The sequence below is a fragment of the Ursus arctos genome, unplaced genomic scaffold (assembly GCF_023065955.2).
Source record: "Ursus arctos isolate Adak ecotype North America unplaced genomic scaffold, UrsArc2.0 scaffold_30, whole genome shotgun sequence".
NCBI classification, from domain to species: Eukaryota; Metazoa; Chordata; class Mammalia; order Carnivora; family Ursidae; genus Ursus; species Ursus arctos.
In genome coordinates, this window is record NW_026622986.1 from 20901903 (window position 1) to 20920234 (window position 18332).

The window sequence follows — 18332 nt, forward strand, 5'->3', positions numbered from 1 at the left end:
CTGATGATTTAAATTCAGTACTTCATGTAAATTCTTAGCAATGTGAATATTAAACAACTGGAAAACAACTAGAATGCATTTGGCTTTTCATAAAATATGCATGAAAACCGATAGAGGAAAGATTTAATTATTTTTGCAAGTGAGGAATCAAACTGCATTAAATGACAATGCATGCTTCGATTCTGCTATAGCATGAATGTGTGCTCCCCTAAAATTGATCTTGAAATCCTAAGCCATAACTTGATGGTAGTAGGCAGCGGGACCTTTGAGAGGTCATTAGGTCATTTGAGCAGAGTCCTCGTGAACAGGATTGGCACCCTTACAAAAGAGACCCCAGAGAAGTGCATACCCTCTCCTCTTGCCATGTGAGCTTGGAGGAAGAAGACAGCCTTCTATGAATCAGGAAGTGAGTCCTTACCAGACACTGAATCTTGCCAGGACCCTGTTGGTGGACTTCCCAGTCTCCAAAGCTGTGAGGAATACACTTCTGCTGTTTATCAGCCATGCAGTATATGGTATTGTTATAGCAGATTGAATGCACAGAGACAAATCCGGATATGTTTCTAGCACGCTGGCTATTTTCCATTTGTCCCCCTCCCTCCCTGATCCACTCCCTATCATGCAGTATTCTAGCGGGGTTCAGCTACCAAGAGGATTACTGGCAGGAGATCAGAGGGTGGCAGGAGACAAAGGGATATCTATCCCTCGTCCCTCTTTCCTGCCTGCTGTGCCAGTCACAGCTCTGTCACTGTCCCTCCTCCGTAAGTCTTACCTCTGCTCCCACGGAGCTCCACACGGTTACTGTATAATAGCTGCCCCTTTTGACCTAGGAGTCACAACAGCAGAGAGTGCCTCAACACCCCTTGTTTGTTCCCTTAGTCTTCAGTAAGTAGTTCTTTCCTGCAAGTCTGTTCAGATGGACCCCTGAGTGTAATTCTGCTTCCTGCCAGGGCCCTGACAGATATGGAGAATCACCTTGTATCCTATAAAATTGAGTTGATCATTCACTCAACACTTAAGTGAATACAGCGAAAAAATACTGTCTTAGGTGCAACACAGATACAGACACAAAGATGAAAAAAAGTCCATTATTATCCTCAAGCCTCTCACTAACATACGTAAATGAGATGTGGGCTGACTAAAAACTTTCAAAGAAAATGATTCAGTGTAACTATTTTAATTTCCATACATCATTTTATTAATCTTCTTTTAGGTATCAAACAGGTAAGCCTTTTGGCCGATTGTCTGCATAGTTCCCTAAAAGTCTCACCTAATTTATTACTACCAGATTAGAGCCCTAAGATTTATTTCAACAACCCTCAATAAGACATTTAAAGGTTTATTTCAACAACCTTAAATAAGACATTTAAAAACCTGGAACCAATTACTTAACCTAAACATGTACACTTTTACATTCTAAAGAGGTATTCTTACATACGAATGCTTACCTTGGAGTCCTGCTGTGGGACACATTCACATACACACACACACACATACACACACACACAAACACAGAGCACAAAATTCTCACTTTGTGTGAAGATTCTGGCGAGCAGGGACTTGCCTCATTCTCTCCTGTGGCGAGTTCTCAGAGGGCAGAAAGTGAATCATTTTTTCAGTGAAAAGCTGGGAGCAGCACAGCATGGTGGAAAAGAGTACAAATTTTACTTAGGTTTGAACCCCAGCGATGTCACCCTCTAGCTGGATGACCTTGAGCAAATTACTAAACTCCCTACCTCGTTTTCCTTACCTATCTCACCTGTTTAAATGATTATTTGAAAAGCACTTAAGAATGGTACCTGTCCCATAGTAAGAACAATGTTAAGTACTCATCAAATAAACAAAATTAAAGGAATGCTGTTTTTTACATTGCCTAGAAGTACTGCAGTTGGAAAGGACCTTACAAATATGAGTCTCTCATTTGTAGGATATAACTGAAGCCCAGGAAAAGTTAATACAATTAGCTAGTGTAGAAAATGTGACTGTCTCAGATAACTTCCCTCTTAGGAAGACTCACTCATTGATACAACATGCTTAAGACATACATGGAGCAATTTTATCTAACAAAGCAAATAAAAATCTTTTTTTCCAGGGAGGAGAAAAACATATGGGTAACCCAATCCATTCTGGAAAAAGTTTATTCATGAGTAGATTAACTTCTGTTCTGTCAAAAAATAAAATCTTGACTATTATTAACCAACACAAGTTTCAAGACCTCTGAAGGCTCTGAGATCTTACCTTACTTGCAAGCTAAAGAGCTAATCTGTACCATTCCGTGAATGCTGAAAAAAGAAGACACAAGACCCATGGGTCTGAGACAAAGGACTGTATCATTTCCAGCGCTAGTAGTAGGCAAAATGTCAGCATTTTTGTTCCAAAGGGAGACACTAAGTTTATCTTCCAAGGCTTTAAGCAACCCTGCTTTTTGTTCCAAAGAGATACCATCTCTATCTTTAGCAAGGCTGTTCACTACACAAACATCTTTAAGAAGATAGTCTAGAAAAAGCAGTCAGTGCCTCTGCTTGCAAGATGTGTAGAAACACAAAAGAACTAAGGAGAGGTATCTCTCAACCTTCATTTCTACACCATCTTCGTCTTAGGGAAATTTTCATGAATTTCATGAAATTCATGCACCATTCCATTGATCACTAATAATCTGACAGAGGCTGGGATCAACTGTTTAATCTGTCTCACACAGCATTCAACTACAACTACAGCCAACAGGACTCCAAGCAGAGGGATGAGGTCAATTTCTACCATGCCCCAGTGGCCTGGATTCAACCGATTAAACAAATCTCACGAACCCTCAGAATTCACTTACGCAAGTCAGATGGACCTGGACTTCCTCTCCCTGAAGTGGACCTACACACGGGGAGCATGTAATAATTAACGTGTTTTTCTGTGAGCATAAAATCAAAACAAGGGAAGGTAAGCTCACCCGAACTCAAGCTTTATGTATCACCACCTGGAGAACAGCTTATTTAAAGGGCTAGGATGCTCGAAGTACACTGGCTAAGATTCACTCTCCCCAGTAGATCCCCTCTCTGCTAGGCTTCTATTGTTTTACGCTGCCCACCCCCCTCTTCCCAGGCTATGTGTTTTGTTACCGAACAACGAATTTCTACAGTTAGTGGCTTAAGGCAATATACATTATCTCACAGTTTCTGTGGGTCAGGATCCTGGGCATGGCTTATCTGGGTCCTCATCAAGGCTGCACACAAGATGTTGGCCCAGAGGTGGGTTCTCATCTGGAGACTTGACAGGAAGGCTCTTCTTCCAAACTCAGTCTGCTAGCAAGATGGAGTCTCATATAACATAACATAATTACAGGAGCAACATCCCCTCACCTTTCCATAGTCTGCTGGTTATTAGAAAGTTACAGGGCCTACCCACACTTCAAGGGAAGGGATTAAACAAAGGCAGGATCATCAGGAAGGGATCATGGGGGAATACACTCTACAGTCTATTTCCCTCATCACATCAGACATATTCTTGATAATTACATAGTCAGGTCCTAGAAGCCTTAGAGAAGCACTGTCCAATAGGAATAGAATGCGAGACACATAGTTAATGTCAAGCTTTCTAGTGGCTACATTAAAAAAGTTTAAAGTACACAAACACTACAACAATACCATTATGTGACCCGATGGTTACAGTGAAATATAGTCCTACTGAAACAATAAAGTTATGTTTAAAGGTGGAAATATTTTCATGTTGCTTCACGTTTTAAATTTAATTAAAATTAATTAAGATTTAAAATTTAGTGGGGGCGCCCAGGTGCTCGGCCAGTTAAGCGTCTGCCTTCAGCTCAGGTCATGATTCCAGGGTCCTGGAATCAAGCACTGTGTCGGGCTCCCTGCTCAGCTGGGGTCTGCTTCTCCCTCTGCCTCCCCCTGCTCATGCTCTCTCTCTCTCCCTCTCTTTCAAATAAATAAATAAAATCTTTAAAAAAAAATTTTAAATTTAGTTCCTCATCACAAGCACTCAAAAGTCCAACTGGATAGGGGCGCCTGGGTGGCACAGCGGTTAAGCGTCTGCCTTCGGCTCAGGGCGTGATCCCAGTGTTAGGGGATCGAGCCCCACATCAGGCTCTTCCGCTATGAGCCTGCTTCTTCCTCTCCCACTCCCCCTGCTTGTGTTCCCTCTCTCACTGGCTGTCTCTATCTCTGTTGAATAAATAAATAAAAAATCTTAAAAAAAAAAAAAAAAGTCCAACTGGATAGTGCAGCTTTAGCTCCACTCTCTTTAAAGCAGGAATCAAAGCCTCAAGTATCTCCAGGGGTCAGGCAAAAACAAATGAAACGGTAACAAAATGCTCTTTGACCAAACTCTAGTCAGGCTCCTCTAAGCCCTCTTCTCGACTAGGCCTTGACATGGTCCCTGTCCTTGCCAGGCCTTGGCAAGAATTCTGCTAAGTCAGTTTAGACAGAATCCACCTCTCCCTCCTTGAGATGATTATCTTGGCCTTCCCTCAGCAAGGATCCCCCCATCCTTGATGAATCTTCTTAGAAATTTTTCACCTAAGGATCTCCCACACCCCTTGTCCTCTGCTTCTTAGCTCTAAGTCCCTACTTATTTTATTCCGCATCGAGTCCAGTTTTAAACTGAGGTCATTTTCTCTACTGCAAGTTTCTGACTAAAATCTTATCATATTAACTAGTATCTGGCTCTAGTTCTCCTTGACAATTGGAAGGGTGACATTTTAATAAATGGAGGGCTCGGTGGCAAACGAGATGGAATAGTCAGCTGTGGGAATAATATAGGCGTTGTGTTGTTAGATCATGATTTTTTTTCAAGGAGCAAAAAAAATCTGTATTTTTCATGGGAAATCACCTAGCCTTAATATAACATGTATCTTTAAAAAACTGTAACTCAAGGCAGGCCAAATAAAACATGTTAGCTGGATTTGGCTGAGCCACTAGTTTTTAACCTCTGCTTTAAGGTCCCTATCCTTCTACTGTGGTTCATTCTGTATTACTCTTTGTTTGAATCACAAGGGGTAGTCTTAATTTCCTTTACTTTCAAAGTTTTGGGGAGCTATATCTCTGTAGTCCTTAAGAACTGACCACATTCAGGGAAAAAAGGCTTCTCTTGGCCTCCAAGAATCTCTCCTCCCAGCCTTTCCTTTGCAACCCTACTCCATGCTTACGTTTGGTCTCACTCAAAGACAGTCTGAGAGGGAAGCAGGGAAGATTGCCTCTTTTTCTTTACTCTCCTCCTGCAACTCTTAAATGTCAAGAAAAAAAGGGGCATGTTTTTTCGATTAATTTTACTTCATTCTTTGGTACCTTTGCCATTTTCCCCATGCATGAATGAAAAGAAAGGGCAAAATGGGAACTAGCTTACCTTGGTGCTTCCTACAGCTGACTTAAGATAGAACGTGCCCTCAAATTATTGGAATCATCAAGGAAATGAAAATATTGTATTAACTGTGAAACCCACAGGGAGGGTATTATAGGGGAAGATTGTTTGGTGCTTTGGGGGTAAGGAGAAACACCACCTCCTTTCCACTCCCCTCCTCCGGCACCAAAGGCCAAGTGCCAACAATAGAAGCTAAACCCTTGTAAGGACGGGTGCAGGGCTTTGTATTATCATATGGAAGAGATATCAAATTAGCCTGCCTGGGTCCTCTGTTTCACTTCAACCTTAGTGCTTGCAACTGCAGTTAGAAAAACACAAAAAGCCGCTCTGGGGAAGAAAGGAGCAGTGACACTGTCTTTAGTCCTCCAACAGATTAGACAGAGTGAAAATGTGATCGGAAGCAGCAATTTGTGAAAATGGTGAAGACGAGTAGATTTATCTCTGGATCTCCAAAAGGAGAAGAGAACAAACGGGCCTAGACTGGGTACTCGGAGGGTTGAAATGAGGTAAGTGTCACTGTTTATGGGCAGAGAGAAGAGTCTGAACCCCCCAGTCAGAGGTAGGAGCTATGCTTCTGGCAATCCAAGTCTGGACTCTCTGAGTGGGTCTTCCTATTGAAGCGTCTGTGGTATATAACTTCAACACCATGAACACAATGTCACACTTCGGTTACATCATGGCTTTAACAGGGTTTAGATCCTAGCCTGGCATCCTAATCACCAGGTTCAACACTGTTCCTCAAATGTGTCCCAGAACCAGGTTACAAATAAGCTTTTGGGGAACAAATTATGGATGATGTGAACAAAATACATTGTAACATACTGTATAATGATTAAATTTTGACAATAGAGTGAAACCACTAGTATGCTTCTCTATTGTTCATTTTTAAAGTTTATCTGTTGATATGAAAATGAATTTGTAAATAAACTGCATCCATATTTTCAGATTTATAAAGGTATTATTTAAATATTCAAGGTAATGTTTTAAGGTAAAATATTTTTTTTTAAAGATTTTTTAAATTTATTTATGAGATAGAGACAGCCAGCGAGAGAGGGAACACAAGCAGGGGGAGTGGGAGAGGAAGAAGCAGGCTCACATCAGAGGAGCCTGATGTGGGGCTCGATCCCGTAACACTGGGATCACGCCCTGAGCCAAAGGCAGACACTTAACTGCTGTGCCACCCAGGCGCCCCAAGGTAAAATATTAAGGTAAATGTTTAGGTATTTATTTAAACATTTATCTTAAATATTTAAATGTTTAAATAAATACCTAGCATATTGAATGCTGCCATGTAAAAATTTAGAACGCAGTTAGTAAACCTTAAAAATCTGGTATACACTCAAAGTCAACCAAATGAAAAACAAATCAATAGTTAACAAAAATCAATGAAAATAATGACATAATGGCTATGCCCACTTAAGTCAGAAAATGATGGTTATTCTTAATTTTCTTTTCTTTCCCTTTTTTTGAGGTGGGGAGAGGGCAGGATCTTTTTTTTTTTTAAGATTTTATTTATTTGAGAGAGAGAGCAAGTCAGAGAGGAGGGAGGAGGAGAAGCAGACTCCCCTCTGAGCAGGGAGCCTGATGTGGGCCTCAATCCCAGGACCCCGAGATCATGACCCAAGCTGAAGGCAGACACTGAATGAGCCACCCAGCTGCCCCAAGGGCACTGTAGGGCATACGATTTCTCACAGACTGTATTTAAGCAAAATATATAATTCTTTGAATCTAAATGTGTTCACATGTTCAATTAGGATACTTTCTGATCTGCTAAGGAGGAAGAAAGTGTTCTGTCCTACATGTCCGTAATTCTTACCAATCACTTACAAGTTTAAAAGGAATTTTCCTAAAGTTAGAAATAAATGGTGACCAGTCACTCATTCTCTAAATCACTCGCAGAGTCAGCTTTGATACAATGATTATTGGGAAACCACAAATTTGTTGCAGGAGATTGATACACTAGGAAACAAAAGGAGCAAAATGCAATTTTCAGTTGGCTTGTCCAGGAGAAACAGGGTTTCGTCCAAGAGAAACATGAGGTGAAATGCAGAAAACTGTGCCTGGCTGACCTGAGCCATGCAGGAATACCCAAAATACACACCCCTCCTACCAGCAGCAGCGCCCTCCGTTCACTGCTAGGGCTGTCACACTCCCCCCACACCTGGGGTCACAACCTGCCCTCAGATTCCAGCAGCCCGCCTTCCACCTTCCCCAAACCCACAAGCTGCAACCTTTCTGACACTTATTTCCACAAGCACCACACTTCAGGTCTTTTTCAAAGTAAAGTGCCATATTTAGGGCAATATTTGTATCTTTATTAACCATTTAATAGGTGTAAAACTGTGCTACTGTTTTTATTAGATTCTTATCTTTATCCTTAAGTGTTGCCATTGCTGAAATTTTGGAGTGTTGTGCCTCTAACCCTATTTTTCCCATAAACCCTTAGTAAGGCTTTTTTTGTTGCACAAATACACATAACATGATTTTCAGAACACATATCTGCACTACAGCAGAATCCACTGTATACTATTACGATCTCTAGTTCAAATGAGTTATAACCAAATCCAATATACAAGAGTCAACTGCTGGAAACAACTGCCCATGTTCAGCTGTCTCTTAAGGTGATTTTAAGCATTCTGTAGAGAATTTAGATTTCTCAAACGACAGCTCGTGGAGTAAGTATCTAGAAAATAATGAGTTATAAACAGCATTTGATTAATAAGCCATGAATTAGTAGAGAAAAATATTTTGAATACCACTTTCAAAAGATATTAAACATAGTATTTATATCATGCTACTCAGTTTTAATTTCGTGATGCTTACCTCTTGGTCAAACATGGAAAATAGCACTTCAGTTTTTTATCTCAAAATGTTTACTTTTGACAAAACTGCTAAAACATATTACCTAATCTCAGCCTCTTTAGCTATTACTCTCTGGCTTAATTTCTGAAAAAAATTCCCCTGACCATTCTGAATTATTATAAAAACAAACTTGAGTATAAACTAGACACTTACTCAAATTTGACCTTTCCCTACTGAAAGCATCGACAGGACCATGTTACAATAAGTATTCTTCAACAAATAAAAATTGGGGGGTATTTTCTGCCTTTCAAATATACCAGTCAGAGGAGTTAAACACATATAAATGCTGGATGAAAGTTAAAATAAAAACAGAATTTTGTCCTATCATGCTAAAAACCTCAGGGAAATTATCATCTCTCAAATGCAGGAAAGGCATGCAGGGAAGAAACCCGTATGGAGTAAGAAAAAGCACAGTAACTGAACTTGTAGCTCCATTCTGGGTACTGGAAGTCCTCCTGTTTCAAATCCACATTTAACTTCACCTCAAGAAAATCCATTAGCCAACCTGCCCCCCCCCATGTAAATTAATGTTTGGCAACCACATGAATAAAACAAAATTATCCTGATATTTTGATACTAAAACATTTCACTAAGACCAACAGAATCTACGTAATCTTTTAAAAAGAAGAAAAATATATTAACTGTATAAAGACAAAATTAAAATTAATCTTTACTATGATGTTAAGATAAAGAACTTTTTCTGGTAAAACCCAATAAGTAGTCATATCTGGGACAATGCCTCAAAAAATTAGCATAAGGCAGCAAAAAAGACTCTAAATAACGCAGTGACGCTTCCCTTTCACAGCAGTGATAAACTGGACGACAGTTTATAGTTCCCCCTCTACAAAAAAGAGCTATAAAAAAAGCTTATCTACTTCTTTTCTACTTTATTAAATATTTGATATAAGCCTTCTTTATCAGATTCCTTTAATAACAAATTCAGTGAAGAAACTTTTTTTAATGCTAGCAAGGTATCTTCTAAAGTACAAGAAAACTAAAATATATTTTATTCTTAAAATTGTTTTATATAACTATATATGTATAAAATAAAGGATACATGTAACTGACTCACAAGAAAAAGGATGATTAGAAAAAAACCACCTTTAACAGCTAGCTAATGTCTGTTTCAAGTAATAACTTGTAAGCAAACAATGTATACTGGCATTTTTCCAGGCCAAATATTTGTGATGTAAAAAAATGCAACTGCTGATTCTACACTTATTTGGAATATTAGAAATAAACTCTCAGCCAGCACTTTAATGTCTCAAGCAATTTGCTTACTAAGTAAACAAAACAGCTGAAAGACGGCCAGAGTTGCACATGGCCTCCAGCATCACCTACTTTTGTCTATGAGAACATCAAGAACAGTAACATTTTACATACTCTGATGCTACCTATCTCCTTTAGTTTGAAGCAATATACAAAAACAGTATATGCAGGGCACCTGGGTGGCTGTAAGCATCTGCCTTTGGCTCGGGTCATGATCTCCAGTCCTGGGATGGAGTTCCGCATCTGGCTCCCTGCTCAGTGGGGAGTCTGCTTCTCCATCCTCCTCTCCCTCTGCCCCTAATCCTGCTCGTTCTCTCTCTCTCTCTCTCTCTCTATATATATATATATATATATCTCCAATAAAAACTTTAAAAAAAAACAGTATATGCTTCAGAGCTGTAATTAATAATTCCCCCCTGGTACCACCAGAAATCAGCACCAGTGAAAATGTAAGCACTATTAAATGAAAGTACTTCTACCTGGAATGTAGATGTCCCTGGTGAGGTCGCTCAAACAAACAAAAGGCTCAACTGTTCGCTGATAAAAATAAAAAATCCCAATTACTTTCAGGAAGTATATTATGAATGCCAGAAATCATATCCCTAGGTTTCAGTACCACAGTACTCCACCCCACCCCATCCTCCTCCTTCAAGATACGAGAGGGTAACTGCAGTGCCAGACATGAGTTATTCCGGCTGAACGTCAGGGGTATTTAAGGTAGGCAGAGGTAGAGGATCTGAAGCACAGATGTTCTGCAAGCTGAAAAGAATTCTGTAGTTATACTAACACTACAATTTAAGGCAGCCCAGAGAGATTCCCATGAATCTGCCCAAGATCACTATCTAGCAAGATATTCTTTTGACAAAAGATATATATCTGTGTTAAAATCCAATCCTCTGACTTCCTTAGGGCAATGAACTGAAATTTCCACTTCATAGCAGAAGAGAACTCCAGTAAACAATCTAATTTAGTTCTTATTCTTACCCTTCTCCTCAACCAAACAGTACCACCACTTCCTTTACAAGAAACCCATGTGGTCACAAACTGATAGATTTTACTATGCAAATTAATGAAACAGTTTTATCATGTGCCATCCACCATTTACAGAAATGGACTTGGCTACTGTGAAGCCTTTTCAGGAAGTTTTGTTTTGTTTTGTTTTGTTTTGAGAGAAAGAGATGGATGTGCTGGGGGCGGGAGGGCCGGGGGAGGAGATGCAGACAGAGTCCTAAGCAGACTCTACCGCTGAGCACAGAGCCCAACATGAGGCTTGATCTCATAACCTGGAGATCAAGACCTGAGCAGAAACCAAGAGTCAGATGCTTAACTGACAGCACCACCCAGGCTGCCCACCTCTTTGGAAAGTATTAAGTTAATTTACCTGTATCCTTGATTACAACTTCTTCAGTCATTTTAAGCAACTCATTTAGAGTGTGTTACCATTATAATTTTAAATTACAGAACATCAAGAATATTTATATTGAAATTTTCCTTTCTCTGAGGGAGGAGGAACAAATTCTAAAGTAGTATAGGGGTATTCTTGTGTATGTATTTTTGGTTCTGAGGAAAATAACCATATTACATGGATGTTTCATAATATTTGGCATCTAGACTGGCTAACAGATTATATTACACATAATTAAGTGAAAACATTCTCAACTGTTTATATACCATATCTTGTTTTAAAGTAACAAGATGATCCTGGACTTAAAAAATTCCTAAAACCAAAACAAAACTTCTTATATCCTGCCACAGAAACAATGGATTACAAACAAATATCCCATTTTTTAAAAAAGCAATTAACCAACCAAAATAATCTAAGGTCCTAACCCCAGCTATTTAATAACCTGATAGTGTACATTACTGTAACTTGCAATTGCTTCTAACCTGACTGTGGTTGTAAATTTTACTTGGTCCAGTTTGGTAACCAACTTGCGGAAAAGAAGTAACATTGAAAACTTTTAAGAAGAAAGGGTTTTCCTCCCTCTTCAGTGATTTCAATAACTTAATAGAAGATATGACTATAAGGTAATGAGAAGTCTTTTAAAAGAAACATGCCAAAATGCATGCATCCAAATAACAAAGTCCTGGGACACCTGGGTGACTCGGTTAAGCCTGATCCAACCCCTGATTTCAGCTCGGGTCTACATCTCAGGTCGTTGAGTTCAAGCCCTGCGTTGGGCTCCACACTGGCATGGAGCCTACTTAAAAACAAAACAAACAAAACAAAGTCCTATAATTGTTGATTACATTTCTAAAAACGGCTTAAAAAGCCATCCAGAGTGAATCAGGTAGAACACCTTGAGAAAAGCTGATTTTGGTTTGAATGGGGGGAAGGAGGCTCTCTTTTTTAAAGGCACAAATTTCCTTCAGATTCTAAATGCAATTCACAATGAAGAACACAAGGGTGCCTGGGTGGCTCAGTCAGTTAAGCATCTGCCTTCAGCTCCGGTTGTGATCTGAGGATCCTGGGATCAAGCCCTCCACTGGAGCTCCCTGCTCAGCAGGGAGTTGTCTGTTTATCCCTCTCCCTCTGCCCACCCACCCTGCTCGTGCTTTCTCTCTCTCTCAAATGAATAAGTAAGATTTAAAAAAAAAAAAAAAAAGACACAAAACTGTACTGAGCTATGATTGCATCAACGACCTGAACATACAGTCTGCTATATACTTTAAGGTTAAACATTTTAAGGTTAATAATGTTTATTTCTATGTACCGTTTTGATATGAACCTGAAAATTTTAATAATTTTTTAACCATAAATCATATGGTTCTAACTGTAATTCCTTTAGGATTAATAAAGCACTATAATGAAAATGGAGCATTAAGTCTAATAACACCATAAAGAACGTGATAAAACCAGAATGTGCAGATTCTATGCAACAACTAGTACAGATCTTTAAAAAAATCAGTAGCAGGGAGGAAAAAAGGCAAGAAGATTAATCCAGATTAATAAAGAATAAAGGAACATGAAAAATGTGGTGTATGTTCCTGGATTTTTAAAAAAATTTATCTATAATAATAGTTTGGGGACACTTGATAACAATAATATCATAGAATTACGGTTAATTTTCTTAGGTGTGATAAAGGTTTAGGTTATGTAGAAGAATGTACTTATCCTTACAAGATACATGATAAAATACTTAGGAGTATGGCTCACAATGTTCGTAACCTCTATTCACACAAGACAGTGTGTGTGTACGTGTATATATACACACTTATAGACACACACACATATATATATACACGTGTATATAAACATAAAGAAATAAAGCAAACGTGACAAAATGTTATTGATTAGTTAATCTAGACAGAGTATTTGGGTGTTCAATGTATTATTATTCTTTCAATCTTTCTGTAGGTCTGAAAATTCTCAACATTAAAAGTTGCTGGGAAAAGCACCATTTGTAGTATCAGATACTTACTTCAACAGGCCAATTTAGTAATAATCTCCCACTCCCTCTCTCTGTCTAATCTTAACCTCTAAAGCAGTGGTCTCCAAATCAGATAGACACCTCCTAGGACACAGACAAAATGAACCAGAGATACAGAAGGAAAATATTAGAATTTCTATTAATATTCTTTTTCTCTGACCCTTCTAAGATGTCTATTTTTCAGTGTTGCATAATGTACAATATATATATTGCCACAGTCGAACCTGTACAATTTGTAAATATATATACATACGTATTTTGAAGCTGTATACCTAAAAATATTTGTTACTGATGAAGGTATTTGATAAAAAAAAAAAAAACTGGGATACAATTCTTCTTTAAAATAGACAAACCTATTTTTAAGTTTCTGACCACTAGAAGATTATTAAAACCAGTCCTTCTTGCTTTTATCTGAGAGAATGCTGATTCAATAATTTAATATGTAATCCTTATCTAAAATTCTAAGAAACTTGTAAGCAGCAGCAAACAGACAACCGTGGAGAGGGGAGTATTAGCATAAGATAAAGAGTGAGAAAATCAGCAAAGCACAAAATGACAAGTTATCATAAATAAAATGCTAAATTTTGTTCAGCAAGGAAATATATGGTTTTAAATACTAAGATTTAAAATGTTCTAGAACATAATGAAAAAAATGTTGTTGAAGCTAGGAAAACTTCAGAAAAAATTACTTAAGTTTTATAATTTCAAAGAGAGGCCATACTAAAAAAGAATACATAAAACTCAGCTTTGATTAAAAACTGGGGGGGAGCATATCATCATAAATAGTATAGAAAATAATCTAGATACTTAACAAGAATACTAAAAAGATAACTGAACATAAGGCCTTCAGAAAATATTTAGCTAAGTTTCTTCTATATATTTTATTTTGAAGAGTGCAGGCAGTTAGCTGATTTTAAAAAAAGGAAAAGAAAATGATATAAGAATGAAAACTTTAAACTCCAGTTTTGTTATTAAATATTTAAAAAGTGATATATCAGAAAGCTGTAATTATTAGTATAACTGCTAATAAAATAATAAACCAAGAAGGAAACAGATGAGAAAAAGAAAAGTGTGGTTTTAAAGTATTAAACAGATGAGCAATTTGATCAGTAATACCAATGGACCTCATTTTAGGAAATAATAGTTTTTATAGCTGCATAGTTTATCACATAGGACACTAGTATGTCTTGAAGCTTTGGACTAAAGATATTTCCGAGCTGAATTATACATGTCATATATACATAAAAACTGTACTAAAAAAATGTTACTGGTCTATTAAGCATTTTAAATACAAAAATTATTAAGGTATAGAAATAAAGTTCCAGAAGTTTGTAACATAAATAGATGGGAATCTCTAGGCCCCTAAAATGGTCCCTCACTGAGTAGGAGTGAGAGGTACAGAGAAGGATGATCCTAGAATTGGAAAGACTGTAAAATCACAGTAAGTACATACTATACATTAGTCCTAGCAGGCTTATGGCACTGATAAGATTATCACATCCAATGGGCCATAGGTTTGTCAGTTACTTATGCTACCCAGTAACTGGATGAATTTTTCCATGAGTGTAGGTACACTCAAATACACTTTTCCACACTCATGGAAAAATTCATATGTATACACCCTCAAATTCTATAAAGGAAATAAACGGAAGTAAAATTTGCTTCACAGAGGGGCGCCTGGGTAGCGCAGTCGTTAAAGCGTCTGCCTTCGGCTCAGGGCGTGATCCCGGAGTACCCGGATCGAGTCCCATATCAGGCTCCTCCGCTGTGAGCCTGCTACTTCCTCTCCCACTCCCCCTGCTGTGTTCCCTCTCTCGCTGGCTGTCTCTCTGTCACATAAATAAATAAAATCTTAAAAAAAAAAAAATTTGCTTCACAGAAATCTACATTATAGTTAATTCATTTTATAAATAATTCTACTCAAAAAAGGGAGGGGGCAGCTATATTTTAAAAAGACTTTTTGAAAGTACGACAAATACACTGGTTTCAGAACAAAATCGTTTGTGCTCCTACCTGGTCCTTTCCTGTTTCTATCCTTGCCATGTCATCTGAATGATGGAAAATCCAGGGATTCTTTTCCATTGGAATTTTTCTATCTAGAATTTTTATACCAAATAAATGCAAAGCACAAACTAATACAGTATTAATTTTAAGTGCTCATCATTTAAACCTTTGTAAGGCTAGTAATACATAAGAAAAATGTATATGCATTGTAATAAGGGCAGCTTTTTTTCATCTCATCATTCATTGACTTTTATAGGTCAAAAAGCATACTAGAGACTATAATTGATGTTACAGCATGAAGGATATCAAGATAAACTAGGAAAATGATATATTTGCCATTGATAAACAGAAATTTATCAAAAGACAAAGAGAAATACAGTATGACTTGGGAAGAAGTCTATCAGTTAAACTAAAATATTCAAATTGGAGTGAAAAAGATCATAATCTGTTTAACAACATTTATCAAGAAACAATATATTAAAAATTTTTTAGGATGAAGTGTGAATTCAAGTTTTAAAATTACTGTTTGAAGGCAACAAATTCTAAACTCAGGATAACACAACACTAGGGTGATATACTGAAGCTGAAAATGATGCTGTAAATTTGAACCTATAACATTAGTCACCATTAAGATTACTTGCCACAGATGGAATCATTTGTCAAAAAGTAAAGGAACAAGCTACCTGATTACAGTAGTCTTAGAAAATACAAATTAAATGTTCATTATGGTGTGAAACATGTTAAGTCAATTCATTTAATATGCTGAACTCAATTTTTCAGTTGTTTAAACAGTATTAAATAACAGTATAGCACAACCAGGGAAATAAATATTTAAGAAGATTAAAATGTCAGTGGAAAACATATTTCCTGTAGGTCAAAAGGAAAGCCTTCATTCAAAAATGCTCCTGAATAGGAAGCCAAAATAATTCCATTAGAACTTTAAGAGAGATGAGCCCCAAAGTCCAGTTTGAAGAATAAATATACAAACTTACATTAAGTAAAACCAGGAATATAGAATAATTTGAAACATCTACTTATATCCATTTTAATGAACAATTAAAGGATACAATGTGTTAAAGACATATTTAAAAGACTAATAGTGGGAAAAGACAGATGAATCAAATTTTGTATATATCCTAAATAATTACAAGAGACTCTGAAAATGTAGTGTAATTCATGTTTCCTTTCCAGTTTAAAAACTTCTATCCATTGCCTCTATCTTTGGTGTCACTGCCACCAATAAACACAGTATACAGCTTAGAAATCTAATTACTATCTTCAACTAGGAAAAAGTAAATCAACATTATTCCTTTAAAAAAAAGATATAAAGAATGTGATCCTACTTAATTTTGTCTCATGGTCCCACAATATTCTGAAATATCACGCCAAAATGTAAAAGTTTAAAAGGGAACATCATCATTTGCTAAAACTGAACCAAAAATTTAGCTACTGTACGCTGGTGTGATGACAGCTAGTAGTACGCAGAGGCTACAGAAAGACATAAAATACATATGTTTAGCTCATAATTAGTCAAAGAAAGGTTCAGTTTAATGTGAAACTGAAACATGGACAACATAATGCCTTCACGTAAATATGCTACAGCTTTGTTCTCTTGCATTTTAAAGGGATAGGGTAATTATTTTAAATTTACACAAAACATTATGAAACATGGTAGTTGTTCATGATTAAAATAAAATAGCAATGTAAATTAATTTAACAGTGTTAAATATATTCACATGATCACCATTGTGATTCAAAATGGCCACTAATGAAGTTACATAGCAATATATGTACATAACATTTGCCACAACAGTTTTTTGTAAGTTTGACTTTTTGCAGACCAGGTAATTTCATGAGACAAGTAATCTTGTATCGATTCTTTCATATTATGAAAGGAATTAAATGTAAGTAGTTTCATTCCTCTAGGGGAGGGGGAAGGGAGAACCTCTAAAAAGTCAGTGCAAATTGAAGAGAGTTCTACCTTCTTGAATATTTGAACCTGTAGACCAAGATAGATTCCTAGAAGCTGAGGATAAACAAACCTTAAGATATTAAAGAATCTCATAACATTGTCAGCGGCATTTAGCGGATATTTGCCACAAAGAGGAATCCCAAGTCCTATAGCAGAGCCTTCTGAGAATATGGTTGCTGTGGCTGAGGTGGCTGTTGACTGCCTCCTGGCTGAGGCAGCGTTGATGATGTTAAGTTATAGTTTGGCACCTGGGACATATTAGTTCCTGCATTCTGGTATATAGTGACATCAGCAGGAGCAGCAGCAGCAGCAGGAGGAGGACTATATACTGAAGCCTGGTTGGGATATGTATTTCCTTGAACAGAACTGACCATTGTGCTGTGGAGGGGGGAAAAAACACTCAATTAGATCAATACTGACTTACATAGCCATTTAGAGATAAAAAGGAAAGCTATTCATTAAACATCCATTCATTCAATCCATTCCATAAATATTTATTAAATACCTATAAGAGCCAAACATTTGCTAATTTAGGCACTGGGATATTATAAATAGAAAGAAGGAAAAAGAGTCCTTATCATCAGGGAGCTTAAATTCTAGTAGGAGAATTAAGATAATAAATCTATAACAGGTCAAGGGGTAATAACTGGTATGAAGAAAAATAAAGCACAGTAGGAGGGCCAAGAGCACCTGGGACAAGAGATTCCAGTTTGTGAACAGTGGTAGATAGACAACATTTAAAAGGCAGGTAGGTAAACAACATTGAAAAGACAGCTGAAAAACATGAGAGAGGGAGTCATATTGATTATCTGGGGTGTGTGGGGGGGAAGTATATCAGGCAAAGAGGACAGCAAATACAGAAGCCTTTGAGGAGAGAAAATGCCAGGCATGTTCAAGGAACAGAAAAGAAACCATGACGGAGACAAGAGTGAGCAAAGCAGAGAACAGCATAACATAAAACGGCAGAATTAAGGGGGGAGAAGAGCCTTAGAATATGTGGTGCCTTGTAGACCATAACAAGGATTCTGGCTTATATTTGAGTGAGATGAAGATACTGATTGGTTGGTTTTGGACAGAAGACTGATGTCATTTGATTCAGATTTTAACAGACTCACTTTGGGCCAATGATAGATACGAGGATACCTGAAAGGAGGCTACTACAATTGTCCAGATGAGAGATGACGGGTAGCTAGAGCCACAGTGGACATGGTAAAGAGGAGAGGAAAGGATCAGATTTTGAAGGCACTGCCATCAAAATCTGCTAAAAGCAAGTGGTCAAGATTGTCTGAAATTTTAGAACTGAGTACCTGGCAGAATGTCCATTCACTGAAAAGGAAGACTACAGATAAGGATTACAGTAGATTTGGAGAGGGAGAATTCAAAGTACAATTGTAGACACATTAAGTGAGAAACCTAGGAGATTCACAAAAGAT

At 37.5% G+C, this 18332-nt stretch overlaps 2 protein-coding genes across 3 annotated transcripts in view; both read right to left on the reverse strand.

Moving 5' to 3' along the window:
• TMEM236 (transmembrane protein 236) overlaps positions 1–15842 on the reverse strand; it is a 66182-nt gene extending 50340 nt beyond the window's left edge. For both annotated transcript variants that reach the window (XM_044392192.3, XM_057304738.1), the window contains exons 1-2: positions 9972–15842; positions 1532–3287 (exon numbers count right to left, since the gene is read on the reverse strand). In XM_044392192.3, coding sequence (XP_044248127.1) covers positions 1532–1644 — 113 coding nt within the window. In that variant the 5' untranslated portion in view covers positions 1645–3287; positions 9972–15842. The remainder of the gene's footprint in view (positions 1–1531; positions 3288–9971) is intronic.
• Positions 15843–15944: 102 nt separating this feature from the next.
• The window catches only part of STAM (signal transducing adaptor molecule), a 101775-nt gene continuing 99387 nt past the window's right edge, over positions 15945–18332 (reverse strand). The window contains exon 14 of the mRNA XM_048219540.2: positions 15945–17277. Within this exon, the coding sequence (XP_048075497.1) occupies positions 17046–17277 (232 nt within the window). The 3' untranslated portion in view covers positions 15945–17045. The remainder of the gene's footprint in view (positions 17278–18332) is intronic.